Source organism: Camelus ferus, chromosome X, assembly GCF_009834535.1.
Source record: "Camelus ferus isolate YT-003-E chromosome X, BCGSAC_Cfer_1.0, whole genome shotgun sequence".
NCBI classification, from domain to species: domain Eukaryota; kingdom Metazoa; phylum Chordata; class Mammalia; order Artiodactyla; family Camelidae; genus Camelus; species Camelus ferus.
This window is the reverse complement of record NC_045732.1, coordinates 6,510,492-6,522,741: the sequence shown is the minus strand read 5'-3', so window position 1 is coordinate 6,522,741 and position 12,250 is coordinate 6,510,492. Positions and strand designations below refer to the sequence as shown.

Genomic DNA, 12,250 nt, shown 5'->3' with positions numbered 1-12,250 from the left:
TTTCACGTTCCTTTTGCTCCCAGAATTATTTGATTCGTGCTTCTCACTTCCCTCCCTTAACCAACACCCTGAAACCCCATTTATACAGAACTTCAAAGCAAGCCATCATGATCAACGGAAAGTTTGAGAGCAGAATAATAATTCTTGATCTGACCACCACACTGGGAATCTTCATTGGCTCTCATGCCAAACTTCTTGGACCCATCAATCACCCTGGATGTTATTTAGTTCCTCATGTATTGCAGATTTACACTGTCAAAGACATGAAAACACATTCCCAGAAACATATAGCCAAAACTGAGGAAGAAACTAGTGACTAACTTGACTGAGGTAGCACTATTGAAAAAGCAGAAATAGATTCCAACCCCTTACTCAAGTTCACTCTTCATTATCTTTGCAGAGTACCACCTCCTGGTGTCTGAAATATCCATCAAGACCTATAATCTATTGCTTGAGTTAAACCATGTCCCCATCTAATACATAAAGGATAAGATGTAGCCACAGGTAATACTGCTGACCACTTCAGCCTATGTTGGTCCACTTCTTTTTGAATGTCTACATTTTATAAATATGTACCACACAATCCAGCATCTCATCATACTGGCATCATGGTGTTGCTATTCTATTTTTATTTTTTGTTTTAATGACTATAAGTTCCTTGAGGGCAGTGATCTCAAGGTTCTCCCTCAATTGTATTCTCTTTACCCTGATCTCCTACCACACAGCTGGGTATATAGCAGGTGGTTAATGAAAGTGGTTCATTGATGGATACTTTTTTTAAAAAAATCAGTTTATTAATGTCATCTCTAAAAACAACTAGGTCACAATAGGAACTTTTGTTTGATGGCCTGCAGTTCACTTACCATTTTCAGGACACAATAGCTATAGCTGATTAGATTTGATCCTTAGTCTAGAGTGTTAATGAGACCAAAGTTCAAACTCTTTATAGGTGAATTTATCTCTTCTTTATGGCTATGGAGTGCATCCCTAAAAAGAAGCCCAAGTTATACAAGAGTATATGAACCACTTCTTCACTTACAAATACACACTAGAAGGAGCAATGGCATTTACTTTATCCAAAGGACAACATATAAAAGCATAAAATTATGACTCCAGCTGTTTACACAAAACTAAACATAAGTCAATTACAGCTAGTGATTTCTCTGGCCTAATTTGAGTTTGTTACATATTCATTTTAGTTTTCTGCATAGAAATTATTATTCCTCATCCCCTAGCTAATAGCACCCAAATCTAAGTACTAAAAAGAGTACTAACTACATAAACCTTAAGTTTCTTTCTTACTATTCTCTAAAGACCTGAAAAATTTAGAGACCCTCTTCTATTCAACTAGAAAAGGGCTGGCATTACCAACTCTAATTTACAGCTGAGGAAAGTCGAGAATAGTATCCTTATGTGGCCTTCAGACAGGATGAAATGAAATGTGCTTTCAGCACAATAGCAGAAACTTTCTGCCTCTTGAGTCCCAGAAGTGTTCAAAACTCAGGTACTTTCAGCAACGTTGCAGGATACAATTTTAAAAGGGTATTAAGAAAATTCCATTCATAATAGCATCAAAAATTAAAATATTTATGAATTAATTAAACAAAAGAAATGCAAAATGTATAGTCTTAAAACTATAAAACATTGTTGAAAAAAGTGAAGATGACATAAATGGAAAGACATCCCATGGCCATAGATCAGAAGACTTATAACTGACTGTTAAGATGGCAACACTCCTCAAATTGATCTACAGATTCAGCGCAACCTCTAGCAGAGTCCCAAATGGCTTCTTAGTAGAAATTGACAAGGTGATCCTAAAATGCATACAGATATTCAGAGGACCTACAATAGCGAAAAACAATCTTGAAAAAGATCAAACTTAAAGGACTCACACTTCCTTATTTCAAAACTTATTAAAAACCTACAGTAATTAAGACACTGTGGTATTGGTACAGGATCAGTTCAGAGTCCAGAAATAAACCCTCACATTTATAGTCAACTGATTTTACACAAAGGGTGCCAAGATAGTTAAACATGAAAGATTCAACAAATGATGCTGTGATGAATAGATACCTACATAAAAATTAACTGAAAATTGATCAAAAGCCTAAATTTAACAGCTAACACTATAAACTCTTTAGAAGAAAACCTAAGTGTAAATTTTTGTGACTTTAGATTAGGCAAAGTCTTCTTAGATATGATAGAAAAATCACAAGTCACATCCAAAAATACAGATGGGACTTCAAAATTTAAAGTTTATTCTTCAATAAATACCATCAAGAAACTGAGAATACAACTCATACAATGTGATAAAATATTCACAAATCATAATTTGTTATAGGATTTGTATCTAAAATATATATTTTTAAAACTCTTACAACTCAAAAATAAAAAAGACAAATAGTCTAACTAAAAATGAACAAAGGATCTGAACAGACATTTTTCTAAAGAAGATATACAAACAGCCGATAAGCACATAGAAAGATGATTAATATTATTAGTCATTAGAGAGATGCAAATCAAATGCACTTTGAGATACCACTTCACACGCACTGGGATGCCTATAATAATAAAAAAAAACAATAACAAGAATTGGCAGGATGTGGAGAAGTTGGAACCCTCATACATTGCTGGTGAGATTGTAAAATGGTGCAGCCACTATGGAAAACAGTTTAGGAGTTCCTCTAAAAGTTGTACACAGAGTTACCATATGACCCAGAAAATTCACTCCTAGGTACATACCCAAAATAATTGAAAACATATGTTTACAAAAAACCTGGTACATAAATGTTCATAGTAGTATTCATAATAGCCAAAAGGTGGAAACAACTAATGTCCATCAAATGATGGATAGATAAAATGTGATACATCTGTATAATGGAATATTACTTGGTTGTAAAAAGAATGAAGCATTGATATGTGCTTCAGCATGGATGAACACTGAAAATATTATTGTATGTGAAAGAAGCTAATCACAAAAGACACATACTGTGTGGCTCCATTTATAGGAAATGTTAGAATAAGCAAAACTACAGAGATTGAAAGTACACTGGTGGTTGATAGTTGCTCAGAGTTGGGGTGGGGTTTGACTGCTAAGTGATTAAAATGTTCTAAAATTGTGATGATGGTTGCCCAGCTCTGAATATAATAAAAACTATTGAACTGTATACTTTAAATTGTTGAATTACATTATCTATTGTGAATTATGTCTCAATAAAGCTGTTATTAAAAAATAAAACTGAGATATTGCATGATCGAAATTTTATTCTCAAGTAATCAGCATTTTAGAGCTATAAGCTTATCTAGATGAGCCACTCTCAACCCTGCTTTAGCCTGTAGGGTGGCACAAGAACGGATGTGAGAGAGAAGGGGCTCATAAGTGTGCAAGGAATTGTGCCTAAATCACAGCCTAACGTTTCTATGCAGCAGCCACTGAAAGTAGCCCTTAATGAGCAGAAATCTAAACACCATCTCTCAGGTGGGAAACCTCAAGAAAAATAGTTGGGAAGTGCTGCTCTAGGGAGGTTTCCCTACATAGTAAACAAATGCTATAGAAAATGTAACTACTTCTACTCCCTCAACTAGCAAAGGGGTGTTGGCTAAGCACCCTCCTGGCTTACTCAAACTTACATGAGTGCTAGTGAATAAACCAGAAGACGCTGGGTCTTATCTTTGAAAATTGTACTATGTAAATATGAGATTTCATAATTCTCTTTAATAAGACAAATGCCAACCAATACTGATGACTATGGAACTTTACAAGCAATGAGGGAAAAAAAAGTCACCTTTGCATCTAGAATGAGGATAACTTATTCTGAATTCAACATATCAGAACTTGATGGAATGCTGGCAGGCAAATTCTGAGGTAGAATAATTTCTTTAATACCTTTCTTTGTTTTCAAATTATTAATTTACATACAGTATCACCGTATTAGCCCAACTGGAGATTTCTAGCAAGCACTGTCACACACAGATTATTAGGTACTACTTGTGAAAGCGCGCAGAAGTCCGACCCAGACATAGCTGTCTCAGTGGGGAGAGGGTCCAGTTATTCTCAGGTTTTGAGAAAAGGTTGTCAAAATAGCCAGTAGAGAGAGAGATACAGAGATCAAGAAACAGACAGAGACAGCAGCCAGCAAAATACTCCATTAAATCGCCAAGTCCTCAAGCCATCTAGTTCAGCTCCCTCAGCAACTGTTGAATCAGGCTTTAACCTCAAGGTAAAAAAAGCCCAGCTATTCATTTTGCAATCTCCTCAAGTCATCTAGTCTTAAAAGAGAGGTGCTAGGGTTGATCTGATCTATTACTCTCCAGATTAAAAAAGAAATCTTTAGAAGCATGCCACAGGTGTGACGAGAAAAATATCCTGAAAAGTAGAAAGAAGAGTCTATATTTAAATGTCAAAAGCATGAAAGAAGTAGAATGAAAGAAAATCGGGGACAGGCAGCACTTGAGGAAGCTGCAGACAAAGAGAAAATGGTGGAGGTAGGGGGTAGGGAGAGGTTTCCTTTTCCCTCTCCAACAAACCTCACAAAACTTGATTTATTTTTATTTATTTATTTGTTTGTTTGTTTGTTTTCAGAATCATGATTTCAGGCTTGGTTATGAAATAAGCCCCTTGTTTATTACACCCAGCTGGCATTCTGCTCTTTGCTTGAGCAGAGTTTCAAATGAAACTGGTAGTCTTGATATCACCATAAAAAATAGTGATGATAAAATTGTCCATGTCCCTAACTCCAACTTACATAATCCCACCAAAAGCAGCCACACTATCAGTAAGAGTGTAGAGACCAAAGAATTCTTTGTTTTAAACGCATGTACTTACACTAGACGAGAAAATTACTACAGGGAGGTAAAACACTTAAAAAAGAAAAATAAATGTGCCAGCAAATTAAATACATTATATCAAAGTTTACAGCTCAAAGAATGGAAGTCTGATGAGGCAAAATTAGCACAGGCATGAAGGCACCATAAGTGACCCTGCAACTGGAAAGATGCAAGCGTCTTCAAAAATATATTTCACTGATGTTAACCTTTGTCCTAGCTGAGAGTGATACTCTGTGGACAACCAGGAGAAGAATTCTATCATTGCTACATCTTGCACATATTTCCAAATGGGGTATCACTCAGGGTGGCTATTTGGTCCTCAGGTTCTGATTACTGGTACCCAGACAGAGCTCACCAAGTACTTGCTGACAGTGAAGAAAAGATGCTTCTTTCCAACATATTGACCCTGTAGGCCTATGGACAGAGAGCGTCAGTCACAAAGCAAAACTCTGCTTTACAAAACAGACAAACTGCTCCTTGCAAGACAGTCATAAAAAGCTGCTTGATAACTGCAGAGGGGAGAGGAGATGGAAAGGGGAATTAATAAAATGACTTCTTTTGAAATAACTAGTAGAGAAAGGCAGGAATTGCCAATTTCAAAGCACTACTAAAATACTACCTATTATGAAGCCAGAACAAGTTACCAATAGAAAAATTTAAATATTCTTTTTTGCATATAGATAATTTATTTAAACCCCAACTCTAATTCCTGCACAAGCTCCCCTTGGTTTCATCTCTTAGAATAAATATTTGTCATATCATTATGCTGTTTGCTGGGATATTAAGGCCTTCTGTCAAAAGGAACAGTGGTCAATTAACAAAATTGTAGTCTTCTTCGAACTCTGAAAAAAGACAGTTCCACAAAATATTATCAGAGTTTCACACAAACCCTATCACTTTTTATTCTTCCTTCTGTTCAAACAACATGCTGAAGTAAGTAAAAATAAATAAAAGACCACCTTAGACCTCTCTCCTTTCAGCAGAAACATTGTAGATGTATAAGAACACAGAGTTATTCTAGAAATTACTAAAGTTAAAAAAATACAATTAAATAATGGGTATGAATATACACACACAACTGGAAAAGGGCGGAATCCAACAGATTATTAGAAGTCTCTAGAAGGTTGAGATTTTTAAGTTGGCATATAATGTATGCAATGCAGAGAGGGTGGAAGCTCTAGCTTCGGCTAAAAAAAAAAAAAAATCCCTTCCCTTTCACCAAATTGTGCCCCTACAAAGTGAAGGAAAGAAAAGGAAAGTAAGAAAATGTCAACTTTTAGATTGAGATTTGCTGAATTCTGATGAAATTGATAAATTATCAAAAAACTGATTCTCACTAGTTGAGGTCATTAGTTTATGCAGGTCTTTGTAATAGAGAAGTTTTTCCATGAAGACCTGGCATAAAATCACCTAGTTTACTGCACACCTGATGGGAAGAACTTTTTGCTTTCTATAGCCACTTCCTGAAAATTTATGTCTTTGAAAACACACAAGTCTTAACAAATATGTGGACTCATTCATCTCTTCCCTGTTAACTGAGTTACTTGGGGATCAGAGGCAGCATACAGAAGAGGGAATGTTCCAGTGACTGAGGAGGTCATGAAGCACCTTAGATAACCCCCTCCTAAAAGTTCACAGTAGAAGAGAGTCCCACTGACTAGCCACAGCCCTAGAAAAAAATTATACTCTAGCAAGTAAATCTGTTCTTATAAAATGAAGACCTTTTGTTCCACAGTATAACCACATTGCAATTAAAAAAAAAAACCTTAAGTTAACTGGAAAAGACTGACAATATAAATTAACCCTTTGAAAATCCTGTAAGCCAAATCTTAAAAATCTAAAAAAAAATGTAAAGCCTGGTTAGAAGCTGTTTCTTCAATAGCCCTGAAAATAATATTTTATGAAATCCTATCCTCCTCTTTCTTTCTTTTTTAACACTGTACTATCAACCTTCCAAGAATAGAAGCATCAGTGAAAGGAGGCAAATTGTTGGATTTAGGTCTCCATACAAAGATGCTAAGGCTAACACATTTTGGGAAAGTCACAGATAAAAGAAAATAGCTACGGAAACACAGAATAAGGCACAAGTCCATGAAGACATCAGCACCCAGCAGATCTGAGGAGTTAGTTCCTCAGTCAGTATTCCCTCTCTCCTGGAGATAAATTAATATCTTAGTTTGCTGGGGAAAAATATCTTCAACATGGTCTCCAGAAAGCTTAACTGTGGTAAGGAAGAATTATTAATAGGCAAGACGAAATTGACTGCCACTTTTCTTGTGTCCTAATTAAAACTGGACAAGATTATCGATCATAGGTCCCTAACAGTTTTTACTCAATTTGTTAGAGGTAACATATCATGTTTTAAAATGTAAGCATGTTCTTAAAATGAAGGAATATACTGAAGAGCCTTATTCCTCTCTCACAAAAGATTTCTGAGCACGCCGGAATAGCAGGAAATCCTTTACAAATTTTTCCCAACACTTTTATAAGCCAGACTTAAGTCTGGTTAAATTGTTCATTAAAAGAACGTTACCCTCTTTATAAATCTAATGCAAATTTGAAGTAGGGAACTGTGGATTACAACAAATCCACAGAGAAAATAAGCACTTTACAAGAGAAAATAAACCCAAGCATTTAGTTCCAACATAGTCCACCTGTGAGGGCAAATCCTGCCCATTGTTTACCAGTAAAGTTGTCCTTTGCTTTTCCCCTACCTTTGCCTACTCTAACCGTGCCTGGCTGCATTCTCTCTGCTGACCTCCAACCCTGTGGCAAGTCCTCAGTTGTTGCCAGTAAAGGGACTTCACCCCTTCTTCACACAGCAGCCCTCAGAACCCAGAGACCACATTCTTCCCATAACCCCGTACTCCACTTCATCTCTTTGGAGGAGGCGGGTTGAGAAAAGCTTGGGCCAGTCATTTTGCTTCTTGTCTGCCAAGACCAGCCACAGGCTGGGACAAACCCTAACAGAACTTAAGAGGAGAAAGTGCCCATATTTCTTGTCCAGGTTATCAGACTTGGGGGAGGGGAGAAGAAAAAGTAATGGAGGGCTTTATTTCAGAATGTGGCCCTTGCGATTGGATTTAAATTTGGACCCTATGGGACATGGCCTACCAAGCGGCAGGGAAGCTTTTAACAAGCCGGGGGAGGGGGTTGTCAAGGAATCTGGAAAGGCTTGCACCAGCACCCAGGGCTCAAAACGGTGGAGACAGGGACACACACTGGGGATTCAGAGAGGGAAGGTCGAATCTTTGGTAGGCCAGGAGACCAGGGAAGGCTCCAGATTTAGGGCGGCCTTTTCTATTGAACCCTGTTGAGCTCACCCAGGAAGAGTGTTCGCGCGGGAAGGAGAGGACTAACTCCAGGCGTAAGGGCATTTTAAGGAAGAGAAACTTACCGCATGTCCCCATAAGGTCCAGAATAGCTCTCCATCCAGGGGCCCATCTCGCTTTTGACACAACTTGGACTTGGATAGGGCACTCTGCTCACTACGCCGCCGGAATACCACACATCGGGTGGGGGGAAGTCGCCTTCTTGGCCCGCCAGCCCTTGAGGTGGCCGAGTGTAGCCATACGGGGCTACAGTCCCTGCCTCGCCTGCGCTGCCACCCCCGCCTCCGCCACAGGGCCCATACAGCTGGCCTTCTTCGGCTGTGAAGAGAGTGTGCCAGGAAGAGGAGGCGGCGGCTGAGGGTGAGCCTGAGCCCGGTCCTGCTGCACCCCCGCCGTGCAGGCTCGCCAGGTCCCCATAGCGGCATTGTGCCGCCGCGGCCGCCCAGGCGCTGCCATAGTCCAGCGGGTTCTCCAGCTTGATGCGGGCATGAGGATGGGGAGGTGGCGGAGGGGGCGGGGGCCCGGCCAGGGCTAGCGGAAAGTTGTAGTAGTCGCGACTCTGATAAGCTGCTACCTCGTCCAGTGCTCCAGACTTGTAGAGAGACAAGGTGGATGGCAGCTCAAGTGTTCCGGAGCCTCCTGCTTCGCTGCTGCCAGAGCAGCCCAGGCTCTCACTGTCCGGCCCTTTGGTGTAACCTGCCTTGAAAGGGGCATACTCAGCAGTCTCTTCGGTGCCCTTGCCTGGGCCATCACCCAGCAGAGAGCCTTTGCATTCGGCCAACGGGGCACAAGGAGTGGGACGCACAGCGGGCGGACCTCCCAGGAGCGGGGCGTACATGCAATCCCCCCGAAGCTGTTCCCCAGGACTCAGATGCTCCAATGCCTCCACACCCAAGCCCATGGACACCGACACTGCCTTACACAACTCCTTGGCGCTGTCCGAGATGGTTGAACTGCCCCCTAGGTAACTGTCCTTGGAGGAGATGGGAGCCCCAGTGGCCTCCCTCGCTCTCCCGCTGCTGCTGCCTTCGGATACCGATTCCTGCTGCTGCTGCTGCTGCTGCTGCTGCTGCTGCTGCTGCTGCTGCTGCTGCAGAAGTTGCATGGTGCCGGCCTCGCTCAGGATGTCTTTAAGATCAGCGGAGCAGCTGCTTAAGCCCGGGAAAGTGGGGCCCAGCAGGGACAACGTGGATGGGGCAGCTGAGTCATCCTCGCCCGGAGGTGCTGGCCGTTGCTGCTGCAGCCCCTTGCCTGTGGCCGAGGCAGCTCCCGGCTCTGGGACGCAGCCGCTCTCCGAGTGGCCCTCGGGGACTGACTGCTGTTGTGAAGGCTGCTGTTCCTCGTCCAGGGACAGGTAGCCCGTGGGGCCTCTGCTCTGGACTTGTGTAGAGCCATCCTCACCCTGCTGCTGCTGCTGCTGCCGCTGCCGGGGACTGGTCTCCTGCTGCTGCTGCTGTTGCTGCTGCTGCTGCAAACCGGCGCCGGGAGGTGCTGCGCTCGCGGCCTCAGGGTGCCGGGGACCCGGGTTCTGGATCACTTCGCGCACACTCTGGAACAGGTTCTGGAAAGCTCCTCGATAGGTCTTGGACGGCGGCCGGGGGTAGACCCTCCCCAGCCCTAACTGCACCTCCATCCTTGAGCTTGGCTGAATTTTCCACCTAATTCCTTTATCTTGCCTCCCCTTCTCTTGCTGAGAAGAGTTCAACAGGCTGCGATGCGTAGTCGCTGCAGCTAGTTGCCCACCTGCAGGAAGCTCCTGGAAAGGAAACTTGCAGGAATAACCACTCAAAAGCGTTCTGACAGCTTCAAAGTCTCGTGAAGAGGGAACATGCGCTGGACACGATATTCCTTGGTAGGCTCACAATCTGTTCCTGAACACTTGGAGGGTAGGTTCAAAAGATGCTCAAATCTTGCAGGGGAGTGGGGAGGAGGAAAACTCTCCGCCTTCAGAATTCCGTGTCCACTGAAGCAGGTGCAAATAAGAACCAGGTTATTTTCTTTTTGTTTTGTTTTGGGTTTTGTTGTTTTTGTTTGGGTTTGGGTTTGGGTTTTGTCTGTTGCTTTTTGTTTTTTGTTTGTTTGTTTGTTTTCTTTTTATATTTTTTTGAGGGGGGCGGGGGTTGCTACTGAAGTCCTGACTGCCTTTTCATCGTTTGATCTCTGGCCCCACAAACTGGTGGGAGTAGGGAGCGGCGTGCAGTGGGAGGTGGAGACGGAGTGAGAGGAACCTGGGGGTTCGCCCTGCGTACCGCCTAACCGGCCAGATTCTGGCTGCGGTGCTGAAGTGGCTCCCCGGTCTCCTGGCTCCCCAGAGCAGTCTTTGCAACGTGCAGCTAGTTCGCCTGCTCCCAGCCAAAGGGAGTTACCTCCTGCAAACTCGGGCTGGCCGCGCTGGGTTGACTGGGGGTTGGGGGGTGGGGTGAGGGGTCAGAGAGGAGCGGGCGGAGGCAGCAGCAGGAGAGGAGACCCTGGGGGGGAGGCGGGGTGGAGGGGAGGAGGACAAAGGCAGCCTTCAGTCCTACCCGGCACTTTCTTCGCTTCCTCCAAGTCTGTAGCAGCTTTTAAAAACTTCACCGAAGAGGAGAGGCAGCTCCGGGGCGGCGGCTTCGAAGCCGCCGCGCTGCAAGAGGCGTTGGCTGTCGCCAGAGCCGGCTGAGGTTGACGCGGTGCGTCCCTTCGGCTCCTGTCCCGCACTGAAGCAGCTAGCTCGGTCGCTTTCCTTCTGTCGCCTTCTCTGCCTTCAGGCTCGCTCCGGACCCTCCGGCTCTCGCAACACGCTGGCTCCCCGGGATCTCGGAGGGGGCGCTGGGAGGTGGAGAGCAAATGCAACAGTTTGCGAGTCGGGTCCCGCCCCCGCCGGGCCGGCCTCCTCGCCTTCCCACCTCCTTTCTCCCTCCCCTCCCCTTTCCTTTTCTCCCCTCCCCTCACTGCGCGCTAACGCCGGGTGGCTTCGGAGAAACAAGTGCTGGCGCAGCGTGGGTGAGGGCAGGAGCGGATTGCTCTAGCCCAGGAAGACCCCAGCTCTCTGAGTACCTCCTGCTTTCCTGGACCTGGTTTTAGGCGCCAGGGCTGAAGCTTTAATCCGAAGCTTTTTTTTTTTTTTTTTTTTTTTTTTTTTTGAGGGCTACCGTGCTCTCGGAGGCCAGTACTTACCAGATTTGGTTCATTGTGCACGTGTGGGAGGGGGGAGGGAGTGAGTAGGGGCGATAGAAGTTTAAGGGAGCTAGGGGATCTTGTTCAGCGAAGGACTATGTTCAAGGCAGGCAGACAGAAGCACAGACGGGAGGTTCTGTACAAACTGAGGAACAAGATATGGCCAAGCCAGCCTATACTTGTTGAAACCTTTCAGATTTTTCCATAGGATTGGGCCCCATTGCATGGTGCCAGTTGCTCTAGGAACCGTCTGCCTGGGAACTAGAGGTAATCTCTTTCCTCTTCTCTTCTTTTTTTCCTGTCTGGAATTGCCTCTAACCACACACTTCTCACCCATCCAGACATACAAAGGCAAGATCACCCAGAACAGCAGGCAAACACGTAAACACCAGAAACACTTGTCATGCGCATAGAAACTTTGATTTTGTGCAGGGTTTTGCCGGCATTTTCCTATATACAGGCGTTTGCTTTTCCAGTTTGCCTTTGCATAGTTTAAGCTTGCAAATGATATTATTCAAGAAACGGAACCTACATAGGACTGCTTTTCTTCCTCTTGATGTGCGGTAGGAGTGGCAAGTGATGTGGGCTATTGCAATTGTTCCTTTTTGGTGGAGGTCCTATCTTCCCTGTGTAAAGATGGAAAGGCAGGTGGGAATGGAAGAGTAGAGAAAGCAGAAGGGTAGACCTATAAGGAAGGAGGTTTCCCTTTGTGTCAGCAGAGGCCCTGGACCTCCCTAGCTTTGAAATTCCTTAGACTTTTGGATCTGCCGAGAGTCTGTCTGTCCCAGAAGACCAGTGGGGCAGTAGTCTGGGCCTCTTCTGCTTTTTACAGGTTTCTACAGAGTTTCATCTTGTTCACAGCCAAGCGTCATGGGAATTTACTTACCATGACGGGAGGAAGTAACTTTATCCTAAAGGCAAGGAAGAGTAGGCATGGT

At 43.8% G+C, this 12,250-nt stretch overlaps 1 protein-coding gene across 1 annotated transcript in view; it reads right to left on the bottom strand.

Annotated features, from left to right (window-relative positions):
• The window catches only part of AR (androgen receptor), a 194,538-nt gene extending 183,392 nt beyond the window's left edge, over window positions 1–11,146 (bottom strand). The window contains exon 1 of the mRNA XM_032474381.1: window positions 8,225–11,146. Within this exon, the coding sequence (XP_032330272.1) occupies window positions 8,225–9,792 (1,568 nt within the window). The 5' untranslated portion in view covers window positions 9,793–11,146. The remainder of the gene's footprint in view (window positions 1–8,224) is intronic.
• Between the last annotated feature and the right edge of the window lie 1,104 nt (window positions 11,147–12,250).